The sequence below is a fragment of the Pollachius pollachius genome (assembly GCF_949987615.1).
Source record: "Pollachius pollachius genome assembly, chromosome: 16".
In the NCBI taxonomy this organism is placed as follows: domain Eukaryota; kingdom Metazoa; phylum Chordata; class Actinopteri; order Gadiformes; family Gadidae; genus Pollachius; species Pollachius pollachius.
Window position 1 is genome coordinate 19,944,728 of NC_136949.1, and position 21,707 is coordinate 19,966,434.

The 21,707-nt window shown below is 45.9% G+C and overlaps 1 protein-coding gene across 2 annotated transcripts in view; it reads right to left on the reverse strand.

The window, feature by feature from the left end:
- Window positions 1-657: 657 nt before the first annotated feature.
- The window catches only part of LOC307087751 (uncharacterized protein), a 30,388-nt gene continuing 9,338 nt past the window's right edge, over window positions 658-21,707 (reverse strand). For both annotated transcript variants that reach the window (XM_079753394.1, XM_079753395.1), the window contains one exon: window positions 658-1,106. In XM_079753394.1, the coding sequence (XP_079609520.1) occupies window positions 886-1,106 (221 nt within the window). In that variant the 3' untranslated portion in view covers window positions 658-885. The remainder of the gene's footprint in view (window positions 1,107-21,707) is intronic.

Below are 21,707 nucleotides of genomic sequence, written 5' to 3' on the forward strand. Positions count from 1 at the left end.
TAAGTCATTTATTAAGTAGGGTTAATTGTTAGTTGGGGGGAAATTATGAAGTCTTGTATACCTGTAAACATCAAGTGTACCTTGTATATTTAATACACTTGGGATCTAGTTTGGTAAGAGAGCATACAGTTCAGCTGTAGGAAATCTACAGGAGCATTTTCAACCACAAGAATACAACTATAAGGAGGCCTACTGCTGCTACGGTTGATGTGCGCGAGGGGGCGGGGCCTAGCTGGGGGGCTAGCTCCATCAAAGCCCCCCCTCCCAAATACTATATCTTATCTAAAAAATATTTATGGAAAAAATATGTTTTCAATAGTAATGTGTTGAATGCATGTGTTGCACTGGAATGACCAGACTGGTGCCCAAGTTATATGAGTTTGCAACTCTCGTGGCCCATACTTCATGTAAACACACCACACACATAATATCGCACACCACCACGACTGCCTCGGTAGCCGCAGACCCTCCCAGGATTCGTTGCGGCACTTGGCGACCAGGGCTGTGATCGCCACATGATAATATGTAAAGGATAATGTATAGAACGCCGGTCATAATCGGGAAAATAAGCCCCGATAGGGCGAACAGGACACCTCCGCAACGCGTCGGTGTCCAGTTTGCACCTCCTAAAATAATTGCTATTACACAACAATCATATATATGTACACACATATTTCAGTTTAATGTTTAATTACCTTTCATCAGTTATAACGAACAGGAAAAAACACAAATCACTTGCCAACAGCAATGAGCAAATAAATATTAATATTAAGACATTCATGTTTTCTTGCAAAGCCTTCTATCATTAGTATATTGACGCGTAGATCATCCGCCTCATTTGGTCATTTAGCAACACCAATGCAGAGAATTCTTTACATCACAAAATTAACTTTGAGCTAATTTAGGAGATGAGAAATAATCTAAGACCTTAGCAATTTCTCCTTCATTGTGTTTACATTTGAGAAGCTTGCCCTCATAGAACAGGCACGCCACACACAGGACAATGTTGTTTTGGAACGGTTGTGAGGGATCCACTCTATGAGGGCTGACATTCTTCTTTGGGTCGTGGGTGTGGTGCAGCACTACCAGAATAACTGGCTCATCTCCTGGGAGGATTAGGAGAAGAATACATAAGAAATAGTTGTAAACGTTGTTCATTGTAAGACATTGCATTGTTTTTAGATATATTTTATAGCAATAAAGGTTGAGAAAGTCGTGGCTCAGTACCTTGGCTAGTGAGTAGCCAGTTAGTAACATTTTTTAAACTGATTGAGAAATAGATTTGATCATTTTCCCATAAACAACTGTTGACACTGTTGATTAGGAATGATTCAATATCCAAGGGACTGGCGAGTGAGTAGCATAGGACATGTTTTATTTACATTTCCTGCAGAAAATGCTGTAGTGTGAGGTTGAATATATTTTTGTAGCTTAGGAAGTAAAGAAAGGTTGAATGGCTTAAATCAAGTGAAAAGATTTGAGTTCAAAATTCTAAATGGAGTAAACAATGTTGCTGACCTGTTCTGATAAAGTTTGAAGTCTGCGTGGGTGTGTCTGTGTGTGTATGTGTGCGTGCGTGCGTGCGGTAGTAACCTGTAAGATTATCTTATTGACCTTATTCCTTCTATCTAGTTAATCGAGATAAGCTCACAAAATGATGAGGCTTGTACCTGTGGACTCTGTGGAGTCTCAACATTCACATGGCATATTGTTTGTGTAGATAGCATGACATGAAAAATATTTTTTCAAAGCGTTGTTGTTAGCATTTAGCTTCTACCGGGTGTAAACAGGATATGTAGCAAGTTTATATGGCTAGCCTCTAGCCATATAAACGGGGGTCCCCACACACAAACGCCTGATATAAAACAATAATATTTTCCAATCATTTCATAATTTTTGCGCCAGTGTTACAAGAAATAAGGTAACCGTTTAGGCTTGACATTGTGTTTCTATGTTAAATAGTGACGTTGTTGCCCTCCGCGACAACCGAAATGGTTAGCTTTTGTGATAGCCACCTCGGACTAGAGCGGGTAACGTCATCACTATGGTCAAATCAAGTAAGTGTGTGTGTGTGTGTGTGTGTGTGTGTGTGTGTGTGTGTGTGTGTGTGTGTGTGTGTGTGTGTGTGTGTGTGTGTGTGTGTGTGTGTGTGTGTGTGTGTGTGTGTCTTATGTAGTGCCCAGGAAAAGTGTTATTGACATTATTCTTTCACATCTAGTTAATCGAGATAGCTCACAAACTGAAAAGGCTTGTATTGTTGAACTTCTCTGAGTATCTTTCAAAGGACAAATCGTTTGTGTAGATGGCATGACGTGAAAAACATAGTTTGTTAGCATTAAGCTTCTACCAGAAGTACATTGGATATGTAAGAAGCAACTAGTCTCTAGCCATATAAACGGGGTCCCCACACAGAAACTCCCGATATATAATAATCATATTTCCAATTGATTAATCATTTTAGCACCAGTGTAACAAGAAATAACGTAACCATTTAAGCTTAGCATTGGGTTTCTAGGATAAATTTTGACATTGTTAGGCTCTGCAACGTCTGAAATGGTTTGCTTTTGTGATAACCAGAAGCGTGGCTATCACAAAGGCTGTGATCCTCTCTAACCCAAGCTGGAGCGTCTGACGTCATCAGGCTCCAGCCTCAACGGATGACCAACTTAAAATATATACGAAGTGGGTATGAAATTAAACTGTTGATTCTGAAAAAGTATAAATGTTATCGTATGATGTTATCGTATGATGAAGGTTAACGGTAAGAAATTGACCAAGTTACGAAGTCTGAAGTAATTGAAGTGTCAGAGATAGGCTGACGGCTTCGCTGTCCTCCAATTGACTTCCATTGTAGAAGGTAATATCTCAAAAGTAGAATACCTTCAAAAAAGGTTTTAGTATTTTAACATTTTGAATGGTAGCGCACGATTCCAAGCTAATATGAACTTTTGAAAAGTGGAATGGAGTCTCAAGGTGAAAAATTGTGGGAGGAGTAGGATCCCAACATTTGTAGAGAAGAATTAAGAAAGAAATAAAGAAAGAAAGAAAAACAAAGAAGAAAGCCTGAGAAGAACAATAGTTGAGCACTCACAAAAAAATAGTTGAGTGCTCATGCAGCACTCACCTTAATACTACCTACCATATGGTATAATACAAACACAGCTGTAATACAATTCATCATCAAATTAAACTAACAACATACATATGTTTACAAATGTTGAATTGAAACTCTAATAAACAGCCTTTTGGGAGCTCAGCCAATACTTTGTGGGAATGCAAACGGAACAGTTAGACTGTTAAGTTGCTAAGATAGCACAACGAACCAGACTTTTACCCGAAAATAAACATGGCGGCGGCCTTGGTAGGGAGCACCACTCCGTTCGACAGTGAGACGCAGTCGTGGGAAGAATATTGTGAGGTCCTCCACCACTTTTTTTGCAGCTAATGAAATCACAGATGAAGGAAGAAAGCTATATTACTCAGTTCAGTGGGAAGTCAGACCTACAGCCTTGTGAGGAACTTTGTCAGTCCTGCCAAGCCTGGAGACAGGACGTTCTTCTGAGGAAGTTAGCACTGGATTGCAACTATGGAGACACGTTGTCGGAGATGCTACGCGACAGACTGGTTTGTGGAATCGGAGATGATCGTATTCAACGCCAACTGTTGTCAGAGCCGGATTTGACCTTTGACAAAGCACTGAAGCTGGCAGAAGCCATTGAGACAGCCAGCAAGGATGTTAAGGATTTACAGTCGCTGGAGTATACACCCTCACACATGAGCGCACCTCAAGCTAGGGCTGCTCGATTATGGGAAAAATCATAATCACAATTATTTTGGTCAATATTGAAATCATGATTATTCAAACGATTATTTTTGAGTTTGAAAACATGTTGTATTTATTCAGTATGTCTCTCCCAAAAAAAACTTTGTAACTGAGAACTTTGAAATTTCGCTTTAAAAAAATACACAAAATGGTCAGAAAAATCCAATCTAAAATAATATACAGATATGTATCCAGCTGTTCTGCCCTTTCTATAAAACATGAAAAAATGACATTAAAAAAAAATTCGAAAATTAGATTATGTTAATTTTGTGATAGTTTGACGTTAAAGTCAAAATTGCGATCAAAATTCGATTAATCGCCCAGCCCTACCTCAAGCAGCGCACAAAATGTCTACAAAGCAGTTCCCCGCTAAGCAGCAGCACCAGTACATCGCGTGTTACAGGTGTGGTTACAGACTGTACAGACTGTAACTGTGTTACAGACTGTAGGTTTATTAAAGAAACCTTTCATAAGCGTGGTAAAATTGGTCACATTCAAAAAGTGTGTAGGTCAAATGGCTCAGCTAGCGCTTCACAGGGTGGGGGGGTGGCGTACCGACAGGGAAGCATGGGAAGACTCAGGGAACACATTATGTCAGCCAGGGGGAGGGCGAAAAAGATGACAGTGACTCTGTGAACAAAACCTTATGGGGGAAGGAGGTGCCAGAGCTACACTCATGTAGAGTGAGGCTAAACACATACACAGGACATAAAGTAACATTTTTGGGAGCAGCAGTGGTTAAAGTACAGCATAAACAGCTAGTTAAAAACTTACAGTTGATTGAGGTGGAAGGTTCAGACCCTAGTCTGGTAGGCAGGTACCGGATTAGGAGGCTAGGTTTACAGTGGAGAACAGAACCCCAGATCCACCATCTCACCATGTGAGAGCCCCGGGGCTTCCCCCGGGGCTCTCAACTGGGCTGCCATATGTTTCTGACCTCATCTGGCTCCTGGCGCTGCGCTTGTATCAAGTAGGCGTGGCCTATGTAACCTCTTAGCGCTGGCTTCCGCGTCTGTCTTAAAGATGCTGCCTTCTGTGGCTGGAGTAGTTATTACAGCTTGTATGTTGGTCCTGCTCCCCTTGTGGCTATGTATAGTAATTACAACTTGTGTGTTCGATCCTGCTTCCTTGTGGCTATGTGGAGGTAATGCAGCTTGTGTGTTCGATCCTGCTTCCTTGTGGCTATGTGGGGCAGCTTATGTGCTTAAAATATGTAACACAGTGGGGAGATGGACCACAAGAAAAAAAAATCGAAAGAACTCATGCAGTCAGCTCAGGTGCTTCTGCATTACGAACCAGAGAAGGACATTGTGCAGTCATGTGACGTGCACCATACGGGATAGGTGCCGTACTGTCACACCACATGCCAGATGGAACTGAAAGACCCATAGGTTATACCTCACGAGCACTAAACACAGCAGAGAAAAACTACTCACAACTGGATAAGGAAGGACGTTCTCTGATGTTTGGAATGCAATGCTTCCACAAGTACATTTATGGACGGAAATTCACTATAGTGACAGACCACAAGCCCTTGTTGTCACTTTTCAGTGAGATGACAGCAGTACCACAAATGGCCTCGCCCAGGATCCAAAGGTGGGCTGCAACACTGGGTGCCTACGAATACACAATAGTGTACAGTGTTGGGGTAGTTACTCAAAAAAAGTAATTAGTTCCTTATTACTAGTGACTTCTGTAAATCGTAATGAGATGTTACGCTACGTCCTGCTACGCGGTCCAACACCCCCATCTTGTGGCCGCTGGTGGCTTCTGGTCCTCATCCCCTCGACGCACCTGCCGGTAATATGCTAATCATCGTACCCTACTTCAGTCGGGGATTTCCAGTCTGCTGGCGCCAGTTCGTCGTTTACTGCTACAAGTTCGTATCGCCCTACCAGCTCTTGTTCCAGTCTTGCCCCGATTCCTTGCTCCCTTGGTAATCCCCTCTCCCCCTCTCTAGTTCTCTTTCTGCCTGCCTACCCGTTATCGGACCTTCGCCTGCCTGACTACCCGTCCATCGCTGAGCGCTTGCCTTCCCGATCACCCGCCCGGTACCTGACCCCCGCCTGCCTGACTACCTGTCCATCGTCGAGCCCTTGCCTATCCAATCACCTGCCCGGCACCAGACCCCCCGCCTGCCTGACTATCCGCCTTGCTTGTACCAATAAATCCCGTTGCCCTCGCCCTGTCTCCGCCTCCCTGTGTCCAGCACTTGGGTCTCCGCGTTCTGTTCCTTAACAGTACCAACAGGCCAACATGGACCCAGCTGACGCAGAGGCTTTCAGGGTAATGATCTCCCGCCAAGGGGTTATTTTTGGCCAACACGACCAGATTGTGCAAGAGACCACCTCCCTCCGTGAGTTGACCCTAGCTGTCCGCCCTCAGCCCCCCGACACTCCAGAACCACCAGTCCCAGTTCCGGGTTCGTCGGCCTCCCCCCAGGAGCCGTTCATTCCAGCCCCCGAACGCTACGAAGGGGACCTGGGATCCTGTCGGTCGTTCCTTCTCCAGTGTTCCCTTGTGTTTGAGATGCAGCCCCAGACCTACTCTACCGATAGATCTCGGATAGCCTACCTGATCGGCACGCTTCGGGGCGAGGCTCTCGCATGGGCAGCGGCAGTGTGGGAGCGCGGTTCCGCAGTCTGCTATGATTATGAGGCCTTCACTGAGGAGATGCGGAAGGTGTTCGATCATCCAGTCCGGGACAAAGAGGCCTCCCAACTTCTTCTTCAGCTTCGCCAGGGATCCCGCAGCGTCGCCTCCTTCACGGTCGAGTTCCGGACCCTTGCGGCCGAGAGCGGCTGGAACGAGGCGCTCCAGGGGGTCTTCCAGAACACACTTAGCAGCGAGCTTAAGGACCGGTTGACCTCCTGGGAGGAGGCTTCGGATTTGGATCACCTGATCGCTCTCGCAATCCGCATGGACAATCGCCTACGAGAACACCGCAGAGAGAAGGGTTCGCACTCGTTCACCACTCCCCCTTTCGAGCCTCCAGCTGCACCTCGGTTCCTCCCCGCTGTGTGCGGCCCCCTTCCCCCGAACCGATGCAGATTGGATGCACACACCTTACCCCTGAGGAGAGGGAACGTCGTAGACGCGCCGGAGCCTGTTTCTACTGTGGACTATCAGGCCATCTCCGAGCGGGATGTCCCTCACTCTCGGGAAACGAACGGGCTCGCCAGTAACCCTCGCCTGGGTCCCCAATCGAGACCCAGGCGCTAGACGGGAGGACACTCACACGGGTGGAGCACCGCACCGTTCCGATCAACCTTCTCGTCTTGGGGAATCACCACGAATCCATATCTCTTCTGGTGATTTCCAGCCCCTTCTCCCCGGTCGTGCTGGGTTACCCCTGGTTTCGGACCCACAACCCACAGATCGATTGGGGAACAGGTCGAATCATGTCATGGAGTACCCATTGCCTGTCTCAGTGCTTGCGGTCCGCTCAGTCCCCTCGGGTGCCAGAGCTCGAGTCCGTGGCCGAACTTCCGAACCTGTCCTCCGTCCCAGAGGAGTACCACGACCTTGGGGCCGTGTTCAGTAAGTCCCATGCCTTGACCTTGCCTCCTCATCGCCCTTATGACTGCGCCATTGACCTCCTCCCCGGAGCCCCCCTCTCTAGCAGCCGCCTGTTCAACCTCTCCCGCCCGGAACGCGGGTCTATGGAGGAGTACATCGGGGAATCCCTCGCCACTGGAATCATCCGCCCTTCTTTGTCACCCAAAGGAGCAGGGTTTTTCTTTATCGGCAAGAAGGACGGTTTGCTTCGCCCCTGCATCGACTACCGTGGTCTGAATGATATCACAGTAGAAAACAAATATCCCTTGCCACTCATCAGTTCTGCCTTCGTCCCCCTCCACGGAGCCTCCGTCTTCTCCAAATTGGATCTGCGCAATGCATATTACCTGGTCCGTATTCGGGAAGGCAACGAGTGGAAGACAGCTTTTAACACACTGTTGGGCCACTACGAGTACCTCGTTATGCCCTTTGGGCTCACCAATGCCCCCGCGGTCTTCCAGTCCTTGGTTAACGATGTCTTCCGGGACATGTTGAACCATACCGTTTTTGTCTACATTGACGATATTCTGATTTTTTCAAAGAACGTGGAGGAGCACAGGGTCCATGTCTGTCAGGTCCTGCAGAGGCTGTTGGAAAACAGGCTGTATGTCAAGGCAGAGAAGTGTGTTTCACGCCCCGTCCATTTCCTTCCTGGGGTACATAATCAGCCAGGGCCGGGTAGAGATGGATCCTTCCAAGGTCTCTGCGGTGGCCGAGTGGCCTCCTCCCGCAACCTGCAAGAGATTGCAGCAGTTCCTTGGCTTCACTAACTTTTATCGTCATTTTATACGCGGTTAAAGCCAACTCGCGGCACCCCTCACGGCCCTGACCTCCACCAAGAGCGCCTTTGCATGGACGCCGGAGGCGTAGACCGCCTTTCAGGGTCTCAAGCGGTTTCATTTCTGCGCCCATCCTCACGCAACCAGACCCCTCGCTCCAGTTCGTAGTGGAGGTCGACGCCTCGGACACCGGAGTGGGCGCGGCGCTCTCCCAGCGTTCCTCCTCCGACCACAAGCTCCACCTCTGTGCTTTCTTCTCCCGAAGGCTGTCCCCGCCGGAGCGAAATTACGATGTAGGCAACCGCGAGCTCTTGGCGGTCAAGCTTGCCTTGGAGGAGTGGCGATATTGGTTGGAGGGTGCGGAGCTTCCATTTATCGTTTGGACTGACCACCGCAACCTAGCCTACATCCAGTCGGCAAAGAGGCTCAACTCCCGACAGGCCAGGTGGGCCTTATATTTTGGTCGGTTCAACTTTTCTCTCATCTACCGTCCCGGCTCCCAGAACGTCAAGCCAGATGCCCTGTCCCGCCTTTACTCTCCTGAGGACCCGGGTACAGACCCCGAGACCATCCTGCCACCTGCTTGTCTCATCGCCACTCTCACCTGGGAGGTGGAGTCCGCGGTTCGTATAGCTCAGAGGCAGCAGCCGGATCCCGGTCTCGGCCCCCCTAACCGTATGTTCGTTCCTGACGCTGCAAGGTCCAAGGTACTGACCTGGGCGCACTCCTCCCGGCTCACCTGCCACGCAGATATCACCCGCACTTTGGACTTCATCCGTCAGCGTTTTTGGTGGTCCACCATGGACCTGGACGTTCGCTCCTTTATTCCGGCGTGTGCAACCTGCACCCGGAATAAGACCTCAACTTGTCCCTGCTCCGGTTTACTACGGCCTCTACCCATCCCTAGCCGTCCCTGGTCCCACATAGCCCTGGACTTCGTCACCGGTCTACCCACGTCCGAGGGCAACACCACCATCTTGACCGTGATCAATCGTTTTTCTAAGGCCGCCCACTTCATCGCGCTCCCCAAGCTTCCCTCCTCAAGGGAGACCGCCGACCTTTTGGTCAGACACGTGTTCCACCTGCATGGCATTCCCGCGGACATAGTCTCTGACAGAGGCCCCCAGTTCACCTCGCAGGTTTGGCGGTCATTCTCTAAGGCTCTTGGCGCCACCCCCAGTCTCTTCTCCGAATTCCACCCCCAGTCCAACGGTCAATCCGAGCAAGCTAATCAGGAGATGGAGGCGGCACTCTGTTGCATCACCCACGCCAGCCCCACCTCTTGGAACTCTCAGCTGCCCTGGGTCGAATATGCCCATAACACTCTGGTGAATGCTTCCATGGGGCTCTCTCCGTTCATGGCCTCCCTGGGATACCAACCACCCCTGTTCCCTGAATTGGAGGAAGAGATAGCGGTCCCGTCCATCCAGACTCATCTGCGCAGATGCCAGCGCACTTGGAGACGCACGCGCGCTGCGCTACTCTGTGCATCCTCCCGCTCTCAACTACAGGCCAACAAGCATCGTCTACCGGCCCCCCAGTACGCCCCCGGACAAGGAGTTTGGCTTTGGGCTAAGGACCTCCCCTTAAAGGGGATTCCTCCCAAACTCTCCCCCCGCTTCATCGGTCCTTTCGAAATCGAAAGAGTCATTAACCCCAGTGCTGTTCGTCTCAGGCTCCCCCCATCTCTCCGGGTGCATCCAACCTTCCATGTCTCCAGCCCGTTGTCCCCCCCCGTCCCACCTCCACCTCCTCCAAGGGTGATTGACAACCATCCGGCTTGGACGGTCCGTCGCCTCCTGGTTGTGCGGCGCCGCGGCCGGGGCCACCAGTACCTGGTCGACTGGGAGGGGTACGGACCTGAGGAGCGTTCCTGGGTTCCCCGGAGTCACATCTTGGATGCCGCACTCATCCGGGACTTTCTCCGAGATCACCCGGCTGTGGGGGGGCGTCCGCCGAGAGGCGTCCGTCGAGGGGGGGGTACTGTTACGCTTTGTCCTGCTACGTGGTCCAAGAACCCCATCTAGTGGCCGCTGGTGGCTTCTGGTCCTCATCCCCTCGACGCACCTGCCGGTAATATGCTAATCATCGTACCCTACTTCAGTCGGCCGGCGCCAGTTCGTCGTTTACTACTACAAGTTCATATCGCCCTACCAGCTCTTGTTCCAGTCTTGCCCCGATTCCTTGCTCCCTTGGTAATCCCCTCTCCCCCTCTCTAGTTCTCCTTCTGCCTGCCTACCCGTTATCGGACCTTTGCCTGCCTGACTACCCGTCCATCGCTGAGCCCTTGCCTACCCGATCGCCCGCCCGGTACCTGACCCCCGCCTGCCTGACTACCTGTCCATCGTCGAGCCCTAGCCTATCCAACCGCCCGCCTGGCACCAGACCCCCCGCCTGCCTGACTACCCGCCTTGCTTGTACCAATAAATCCCGTTGCCCTCGCCCTGTCTCCGCCTCCCTGTGTCCAGGGAGGCGTGAGATTACAAACATGAGATTACTTTACTAGTTACTGCATTTAAAAAGTAACTTCACTACTTATTACTTTACTTTCCCGTTTCTTAATTTACTTTAGATACATGGACAAACATCATAGCCCTATCATCACTTAGTGTTTATTTCAGAAATGTATACAAAATCCATATGAAAGAACAATATCCCTGTCTGCACAAAGAAATGCCTCACTGCAAAATCCACAAACCACAGGATAAAATAGGCTATGGTGAGGTCAATCAGTAGCAACACACAAGTTACAAAACACAGGCTTTGGGAAAGTGGTCAAAGGTCACTTTATCACATACAATTAAAACAGAAATGCACTTAAGCGGCGGTGACCCTTGCTGTTACTTTATGTGGTCCAAAGGCTGAATGAACCTGATCTATTTCGCAAGCTATGACATCATAAGTGTTTCTTCCTCTCACCCTCTTGCAGGCAAGAGCAGCCTTCTCAAGTTTAAAAGTAATGCTGTCTATCCAGTGCACCGTCATTCCTAAATCCTAAGTACCTTTTTTTTGTTGGCGGACCAAATGTCCGTGGTGGTGGACGCATGATCCAGGGAGGACTCAAAAATTATTTTGAGCTTCGATCCATGTCGGAATAACACTTGTTCGGGTAATGGGGAAATGTTTTCCTGTCGGATGTTGGCTTGCGAGTCGCGGGTATTTTATCTAGTATTTTTCTAAATCTGGGCGATTCAATAGTCGACAGGGGAAGCATTCTACAATGAACCATGCAACCAGCCTGGTAATGTATTTCTGTGTCACCTGCAACCAGCCTGGTAATGTATTTCTGTGTCACCTGCTTCTGCGCTCTAACAGTTAAACACTCCTTCACACAAGCAGCCACGTCAATCAAATCGATCGCTATGGCAACGTGGCGACTCCCGAGGCAAGCAGGCGCTGCGGACACAGAGGCAGCATGCATGCACGCACCACAACAGATCAGAACTTTACACGCAGGCAAACACGGCTTGGATAACGCAGGAAAGCCCATTCCTATAGTCTAGTAAAGTAGTGTAGTTACCGATATTTTTAGTGTATTACGTTACATTACTTCGTTACCCCAAACAGTAATGTCGTTACTATAATCTGTTACTTTGTAACTCGTTACCCCCAACACTGATCGTGTATAAAGAAGGAAAACACAGATGCACATTCAAAATGGATGGACGTGTATCCAGTGAACTCTGACACTTGCCTGAGTTGTTGGTGTCTGATAATGGCATTTGTTTCGTAAGCACAGAGTTCAATGTTTTTCTGAGGTGGTATTCTTCATGTGACCTCTGCACCCTACCATGCCTCCAGTAATGGGTTAGCAGAAAGAGGGGTACAAACATTTAAGGGAATGGTGAAAAAATCTCCAGAAGGCACGCTGACAGCTAAAGTAGCGTATTATTTAGCTACAGAGTGACCCCTCACACTACAACAGGCCTATCAGAAGCAGAGCTGCTTCTTGGGAGGAAGCTACATTGCACTTTGGATTCAAACCAACCCGACCTGTACAATAGAGTGCAGAAAAAAACAAAAAAGACAAATAAAATATCACGACAAATAGGCAAAAGAACGCTGGTTTAAAACAGGAGACTCAGTGCTGACCTAGAACTTCTGTTTTGGACCCAAGTGAATTCCAGGAATCATTGACTCAGTGACGGGACCAGTGTCATACAAGGGGATGCTGGGCGATGAGAGGATAGTGAGGAGACATGTGGACCAGATTCTTGCTCACCACCAGAGACCAGAAAGAGGAAATAAAAACCAAAGACTGCTTCAACTCAGCTAAGTCAGGCCAACACAAATGAGGACGCATGGCTGGAGGCTGAGGAGGTTGGGCTCAGTGGTGACCAGTTGGAAGAGCCAGCAACTTCAGAAGCTGTAGGAAGTTCAGATGCAGACCAAAGAGCTGTGGCAAGCAAAACTCCAGTTAAGAGACTATCGAAAAGAAAAACTAAGTTGCCCAGTTATCTTAAAGACTTCCAGTTGAACTAAGAAAAAGAGACTCATTAATAAGGTGGACTTAATATTGACACCTAATGATAGTTAAAAAATAAATAATAATAATAATAATAATAATATTAATAATAATAATAATAATAATAATGATGTGTTGGTATAGTTAGAATGTTCTTGAAAAGTATAGATAATCTGCTTAAGGAGGGAGCTGTAATTTAAAGTGTCATTAAACGTTAATGAGTTTGTCCACTAGGTGGCAGCAACTCTCTTGTTAGGGTTGAGTTCACTTAGTGATGTGGCCCAATCTGGAATGTTTAATATGAAGGTATTATTGTAGCAAAAGTATTTAGCACCTGTGACTGCAGATTTTGTATGTGTACACTAAAGTCACAAATGTGTAACAGTAAACTTGAAGTCCTAAATATTTGTTTTGCATGTGAACTCTAAAGTCACAAATGTGTAACAGTACATTTGATGTCGTAAATATTTTTTCTACCATTCTAAACACTAAAAAGGGTCTACTAGTTCACAAGTCTGTGTTACAGGTGCACAAATCCTATTTCGTCCCGCCCCGATGATCTGCTTCATACGTATACAAATCACTCTTGCCACACTTGTACCACATAGACGTGTTGCAAAAGTATCCGCAAGAAAAACAACAGCTGAGACTCGTAGCAGCAGATTCCAGCAGTTGTATAACCAATGGACTTGTGCTCGCTCATTAAAATGCTCATTGAACATAGCGGTCTATATAATTTCATTTGGCTGGTTACGCAATTAACGCAACCTGAAACAAGGATTGTATGCATTAAAGAAGATTTGTTTAAACCAAATGGATGATTTTGATTTACTATTTTTGACGAAACGAAAAAAATATTCTTTGGAATAAGATGGCCGATTCAGCTCAGGATGTAGGTTCGGGCCTACCTGAGTCAGACCTCAATGAAACTTCGGAGAAGTAACGCTCCGCTAGATCAGGTAAACTGTCGCATCTCAAGAAGGAATATTGTGGATACTTTGATGGACGATGAAACACATTTGGAAGAATTAAAGGAAATATGGACAAGTTTAATGCTATGTTTGATGAATTAACATCACATCATGAGTCTTATCAAGCAACGTTAAACAATGAGGATAGAAGTAAGGATACGAAATCCATGTGCCGAAGCTTGATGGATTTCTTTTATGGATTGCTTTTATGGATAATGTTGCAAAGTGGATAGCTGCTACAGAAAAACAGGACATCAAACATGATGTCCCTGTGTCTTCTTCTGGCTTGGAAATAAGGGCTGACTTGAAGCTTCGACCTGCTGATGATAGGAGCTCTCTATACAGTGACCCTGAGTCGACAGTCAGTAGATGACCAGTTTCATCCAATCTGTGAATCTGTGCGCATCCGTGTGGAGGCAGAAAGAGCAGCTCTACTGGCTAAGGTTGCAACTTTGCAAGAAGAGCATGCTTTAGTGGACCAACAAGAGCAATTCGATCGTGAAAGAGAAAGCTCCGAAAGAGGAGGGAGACTCTAAATTTACAAACTGAATTGGCTGTTACTTCAGCCAAAATTTAATAACTACTTGAAAAATGCAGAATCACAAGCTGTTAGGGAAATGCATCAGGTGCAATGAATACTTTCCAGCAAACATTTCCTCGACCTGTGTCGAGGCAAACAAATCCAGTAGATGTCGAGTCACAACCTTACTTCATTTTGAGCATTTGCCGACATGAAAACACTATCTTAGAGGAATGTGGATTTCAAGGAAAACTTATTTTAGAGTGGTGTAACCGAATAAACACTCCCAGCAAACATTTCTGCATTCAACAAGTCTAATATAGCCTACGCCGGGTCACAACATGACTTTATTTCGACCATTTGCCGACATGAAAACATATAGGCCTAGGGAAATGGTGATTTAGAGGAAAGCTTGTTTGACAGTGGTGCAACTGAATAAACAAGTTTTATATCGCTGTTTGAATTAACAACGATGTAACTTTGTAACATAAATATGAACGGTAATGTTTAAACATGAAATTTGTGTTACTGAAAAGTGTTATTATTCCAAATGCAATATGCTATGATAAATATGGCCAATATAGGTGCTAAAATAAAATGTTTTATTCCAGCATTTACCTGAGTTCATTTAGGAACTATTTTTCCTTGCGCACCAACACGTAATCCAAATAAGTAATCCCTTCGGCCTCCAACGCATGCGCGCCAGGGTGATATCAGTTCGCCATCAAGGTCGGCAGGCATGCGAGTTGCAGGTGAGTTCCGAAAAGACACTCCAATTTAAAATGCAACTGTATTTGTAAAGACATTATCCTTTTATCATTTGCATGCTAAACTGTTGAATTTGAGGCTACATGGCGTATTCTCATGGATAGCTGTTTTTTGTATTTGTAACGTTACATACGAAGTGGGGGCCGGAAAGCTAGCAGGCTAACGTTAGCTTAGCCCCGAAACGGGACGCCGCTACTTCTCAGCTGGGGAGCAGCAGTGTCCCGTTTCAGGGCTAACGTTAGCTGTGTGTTCTTGAAAATAAAACAAGGTCGGGTGGCAAAGCACTTTGCCCGTGCATTAGTCCTGTGAACTGTTGGTTAATTTTAGGACCCATTCTTCTCTATTTCTCATTATTCATAGCGAGAGGGGTGATAGCTTCTGATGTTGCTAGCTAAATGGACTCGATTTAGCTGACAGTAAGCCCTTTAGGCTTGGGTGCTAGATGGTGAGACGTTGTCCACTGAGCGTTGCACAAGATTACAGAAGGCAGGAAATCTTTGTTTCGGGGGTTGACAGTGCTCCAACATCAGAAGAGGCGCTCTGTCAAGATGAATATAAATTGTTTGTTGTGTCTTCTTTCCAGCTGCTGTAAAGAGATGGAATTCCAAGGCCACAGATACAGAAATCAAAGCAGCCATGAGTCTTACACACTTGCCATTTACACCAAAATATTATAGATCGATCTATCTAGCCCAATATTGCTATCCTTTTGATATGAACTAAATTATCTAGGTGTTTAGCATTTGAGCCCCATCATATTTTACAGTATTGGTCATGTTCAATAGTAAATTCTTAATTAAATGACACTTAATCACAGGTTTGTTTATTCGGTTACAAGTTGTCATCGAAATAACTATTCCCTTAAGATTATGTTCTCATGTCGGGAAAGGGTCAAAATAAAGTCACGTTGTGACTCGACGTCTATTCATACTTTGCACGTGACGTCACGACGACTGGCTGGCGGGCAAGAACAACGTTCTCTAGCAACTTAGTAACCTAATCAAGGATCTGCCAGGACGTCGCCAGTTATACCATACAAATGAAAGTTGGTATTTTGAGGTGAAAACGATATGCCAGATAGTTGTTGTGCGATTGGATGTATTAACTGCCGAGGAGTGAAGCCGGGGTTATGTTTCTACCGGATCCCATCCGAAAAGGAGAAAAACTATTATAGTCTATAAGATTAGAATTTGCCATAAGTAATATATATTGTTTAATTGCACATTATAATTACAATTATTTCAAAATGAAAATAACCCTCCCTCTGCCGTCATGGGGATAGCCCGTGTTGCCAGATTGGGCGGGAAATCTGGCCCAATCAAGAGTGCAGCAAAAAGGTCCGCTGCGTTGGAACTTCAGAAATGCTTGAGAAAATGTAACTTCTGTGGACGCTACCGCATTACTTGGTCAATTAAAGAGCTACTTCAAAGTTATTTGATTCAGAAAAAAGCTATTTGTTGATCGTTTTGCGGGTAGCTAGATATTACTCACTCAACTTTGCTTTGATTATGAAGATATTCCTGTTTTTCACCTCCCATACGACAACGTTGTTAATCCACTCACTCTTGAAAAAAAGTTAGCTATCCGTACTTTTGTATGCTTTCATTCATTGTGTGGTATAAGGTGACGGATTCTCTATAAGATAAATGTAAATATCTCCAAACTCCACGTCTGGTCGAGACGTTGCCAACTTCAAAGCAATGAACACATCAGCAGGTGCTGTGTATGGATCACAAGTTCCGAGTATGTTTATCTTTTCTTTATCTAATTTGAACATTAATGGTCTAAATAGTTGATTGATTGTAGTATTGGAAATCTGCAGGGTTGCAATTCCCCTGGTTGTTCGTCGCCATTTTGTCGGCGTCTGTTGCCCTCCAGGTAGCCATGGTAGTTACGTGACTGCAAATATGACTTTGAGTCCAATTCAGGCCTCAAAGTCCAAAGTCCAGTTTGAGGAAATTTTTGCTGGAATTGAGAAGTAAAGTCTAATGGTTGTAAATATGTTTATAACATTGAGAAATTTTAAATTATCTACATGCAGCACAAGAGCAGTGCTTGTTGTAGGTTTGGTGGGTGTATCAATTCCAACTAAGCTATACTGAAAACCGCAAATTGGGGCAAACTACAAGGTCACTGGGAAATATCGTTTAATGCTATTTTTATTTTCTCATGTGGGTATTTAGTGACTTGGCTTGAAAGTCTATTTCATGTAGGTTGAAATAGTGTCATCTATACAACGTTGAAACTACGTGGATTGATGTCTATGAGCCGTTGAAACGACGTGGGTCGAAAGACCGACGTCAGAAAATCTTTCATATCAGCACCTCCACTAGGCGTCGTATCGACCTCCATGACCAACGTCGATTAAACTTCTGGTCGACGTCGAAATGATTGCTGAGTTACCTGGAAGAAAATGTTGAAAGTATTTCTTTGCCATTTTCTGAACAATTGAGGGATACAAGGCTTAAAGATGGAGTTCAGGTTCAATTCCCTGTTTCACGTACTTTACCTAAAACACCAAGAAATCAGTATTCAACTCGTGAACAGAGCATTTACCCTCTTCAGACACCATCTAGAAGCTCAGTTCCAAACCCAGGACCAGATTAAGATAATCTTTCCAAAATTCTTGAAAAGCAAAATCAATTGACAAGCCTCTTAAAGGTCCCATGGCATAAATTGCATTCACTTTATGGGTTTTCTAACATTAATATGAGTTTCCCTAGCCTGCCTATAGTCCCCCAGTAGCTAGAAATGGCGTTAGTTGTAAAACAAGCACTAGGTATCATGCTCCGCCTTTGAAAAATAAAAGCTCAGACGCTCCGATTTCGAATTGGGCCCCATATGTCGTCATAAGGGGCCAAGTTACCTCCCCTTTCTCTGCCTTGCCCGCCCAGAGTATTTGGCCCGACAATGAGCTATGACCGTGCGAGCGCCACGTGTGTGTGTGTGTGTGTGTGAATACACACAGTAACGCAAATGTTGTGCACTTCTTTTTTATTTGGATAACCGTTCTGCTGTTGGTGTTATGGCGCATAACACGTCAGGTTCTCTGACATCTCTGGTATTTCCACAACGAGACTCATAGTGGGGGTTATCTCAGCCATGGTTAAGAAGGAATTGGGGGAAAGGAACTTTGGCTTTGACTCCCTGAAGTACATGAACCGCGACATGGAGGAGAAAGGGATTGTTGCCCGCGATTGTCTCCCACCGGAGCCCCACTGCCCGCTGCCCGCTGTCGAGGCACCACCACCGGCACAGGGCGGTGGTGGTGGGAGACAGCGGGCAGTGGGGCTCCGGTGGGAGACAATCGCGGGCAACAATCCCTTTCTCCTCCATGTCGCGGTTCTGTCTACTTAAGATAAATGTGGAAGTGGAAGAACCAGAGATCTCCGACGCAGTCATTTGAGATTTATAATATTTTCTGGAGGAGCACACAGCTTTTGGCCATGATAATATATATTATATGATGTAGATATCTATGCATAATATGATATTATTTAGATACAGAGCTCAAGGACTCCCGCCGGAGCACCCGGAGTGTTCTAGAATATTTGCAGAACACGGCCAAAAGCTGTGTGCGCCTCGCCATTGCGACTGTAAACACTAGAGCATGGTACCCAGGCCGCGAGCTGCTCAGGGCCACACCCCCACCCTCCACCTTGACCCGCCTCTAAAAATGGTACGTTTGTGGAAAGCTCTTTGTGGGACTTGCTCGTAGTGGCTGTAATTCTGCACCAAGGCTGAATTTCTTGAACATCTTCAAGTGCTGTATTTGGGGCCCACTAACACCTATATATAAGCATCCATAAAGTAGCATGCAATGGGACCTTTAATAAAACAGCAGATGTTGTATACTTTGCCCAAAGGAGATTTTACAGCGTTTGATGGAAACATATTTCAATACAAGTCTTTCATCCATTCATTCGAGCACATGATTGAAAGTAGAAGAGACAATAACCAGCACAGACTGCAGTTCCTCATCCAGTACACAAAGGGACAAGCTCAGCAGCTGGTCAAGAGCTGCCAACACATGGATGCCAATAGAGGCTATTGAAAGGCAAGGCAAATGTTGAGTGAACATTTCGTCAAATGCATATAAAATCTCATGTGCCAACATAGAAAAGGACCTCTCATGGCCTGCGATAAAATCGGAGGAACCCAGAGCGGTGCAAGATTTTTCACTGTTTTTGAGAAGTTGCTGTACTGCCATGGAACAGCTTGAATACATGGAATAATTGGACACAATCTCTAACATGAGAAATATCATCTTCAAATTACCTTATAAATGTAAAGACAAATGGTGCTCAAAGGCTTGTGGAATACAAATACAATGAAACATCAGGGTTAGAATGGCTGACATAGTGACCTTTATTGAGAAGCAAGCAACTATTGTCTCAGACCCAGTTTTTGGAGACATTCATCATCCACCAAGCAGCAGCAAATCCAAAGCACCAATGAAGCCTATTTCTAAGGGTAGTGACAGAAGAGGCGGTAGCATCTGGCGCTCAAAATACTGTGCGTCATTTCACTCTTGAATCTCCAGCGATGTTGTTATGCTGCGTTCGCACCAAAAAGATATTTGGTCGCTTGTTCACGTAGTCCCCTGAGTTTGAGAGAGGCTTCCTCCTGTGACCGCCAATTCATTCTCTACCATGGCCAGTCTCTACGTGTTGTGGAAGTACCAGAGACATCAGAAAAAGCGACGCAGTCGTTTTGGTTTCATAATATCATTCGTTATATAAAATATTCTAATCTAGAACACTCCGGGAGCTCCGGCGGGGGGTCCTGGAGCTCTATATCTATCTGTATAATACAATATATCATATAATATAACAGCCAAAAGCTGTGTGCGCCTCCGGATGATATCATGAATCTTTACGACTGCGTCTGATTCTCGGACATCTGTGGTCCTACCACATCAATCTGAAGTCCAGATTGAACCACGACATGGAGGAGAAAGGGATTGTTGCCGTTTGCGGACTCCCGGAGCTCCTCCGGCGAGGAGGTGCAGGAGGTCCCACTGGCCCCCCGGAGCTGAGTTCCCGGTCCCCACCGGAGGAGCTCCGGGAGTCCACAAACGTCAACAACGCCCTTTCTCCTCCATGTCGTGGTTCAATTGTAATGACCACGGAAGAGGCAGTGAATGAAGTATTGCTTAGACAGCGATTTATTAGATACCACTGCTAATAAACCGTTGGAACACACACATGACCGGTAACCACCACAACGCCGGTAACCACAACAAATCCTACGAAGCCGAATCCCCACGAGAGCTCCCCTGCTAAGGCCCGCCCCCATCTCCCAAACCCTGTGACGCTATAATATTATATGATAAAGATATCTATATATTATATCATCGTATATTATTTAGATATAGAGCTCCTGGACTCACGCCGGAGTTCCCAGAGGTTTCTAGATTAGAATATTTTATAGAACGGGTGATATTATGAATCCTAAACGACTGTGTCGTTTTTTCTGACGTCTCTGGTACTTCCACAACACGTAGAGACCTGCCATGGTTGAGAACAAGCGACAAAATCATTTTTGTGGTGTGTAAAAACATCGCTGGAGATTCAAGAGTGAAATGACAGCGCAGTATTTTGAGCTCCAGAAGCGACCGCCTCTTCTGTGAGCCAATCAGGAATTGAGGAATCAAACTCACTTCCGTTTCAGTCAAACTCTCACACACACTACTATACTCTCTCACACACAATACTATTCTCTCTCACACACTACTATACGCTCTCACATACCCAACTATACTCTCTCACATACACTACTATACTCTCTCACATACATGACTATACACTCTCGTACATACATGTAAAAGGAGTATAACAGTGTGTGTGTATGTGCATAGTGGGGTAAATGAGAGATAATAATTGTGTGTGTAAGACCAAGTATGAATTCTGTCCCAGGCGGCCCCTCATAGATGTTGACAGCATCCCAAGGACAGAAGAGCTCTCTAAGTGGCCTTACCTGAGTGAGGTTCAGATTCCGAAACGTAATGCTGAAGTGGCGCTATTGATTGGAAACAATGTCCCTAAATCAATAGAACCGTGGAGAGTCATTAACAGTCATGGAGAGGAGCCGTACCCTGTGAAAACCCTATTTCGATGGGTTATCAACAATCCTTTAGAAAGCAGTGTCATTACAGACAGCAATGGGCTATGTAGTGTTTCTGTTAATAGAATATCAGTTGCAAAACTGGAAGATTTGATAGTACAACAGTACAATCATGATTTTAGTGAAACATTGGATGACAAAGAAATGTCAGTGGAAGATAGAAAATTCATGAAAATTGCTGAGTAGTCCATCAAGCTGCAAGATTGACATTTTAACATAGACTTACCTTTCAGGACTGAAAGCCAATTCATGCCCAACAACTATCAGGTTGCAGAACAACGCCTGATAGGACTGATAAAGAAGTTCCAAAGGAATGAGAAATTCAAGAGTGATTACACAGAGTTTCTGGAGGGCGTAATAAGCAAAGGACATGCGGAAGTAGTGCCACAAGCTGAACTCCAAAGAACAGACGGCAGGGTATGGTACATTCCACACCATGGCGTTTTTCATCCAAAGAAAGGCACCATTAGGGTGGTTTTTGATTGTGTAACATTCTAAGGAACATCCCTAAATGCTGAACTACTCCAGGGTCCAGACCTGACGAGCCTTGGATTAGATTCAGACAACATCCAGTAGTTCTGATGGCCGACATAAAGTCAATGTTTCACCAAGTCAGAGGCACAAAGTCTGATGTTGACTTTTTACGCTTCCTGTGGTGGCCTATGTGTTGTAATGGCACTAGTTTATGTGCAGCGCG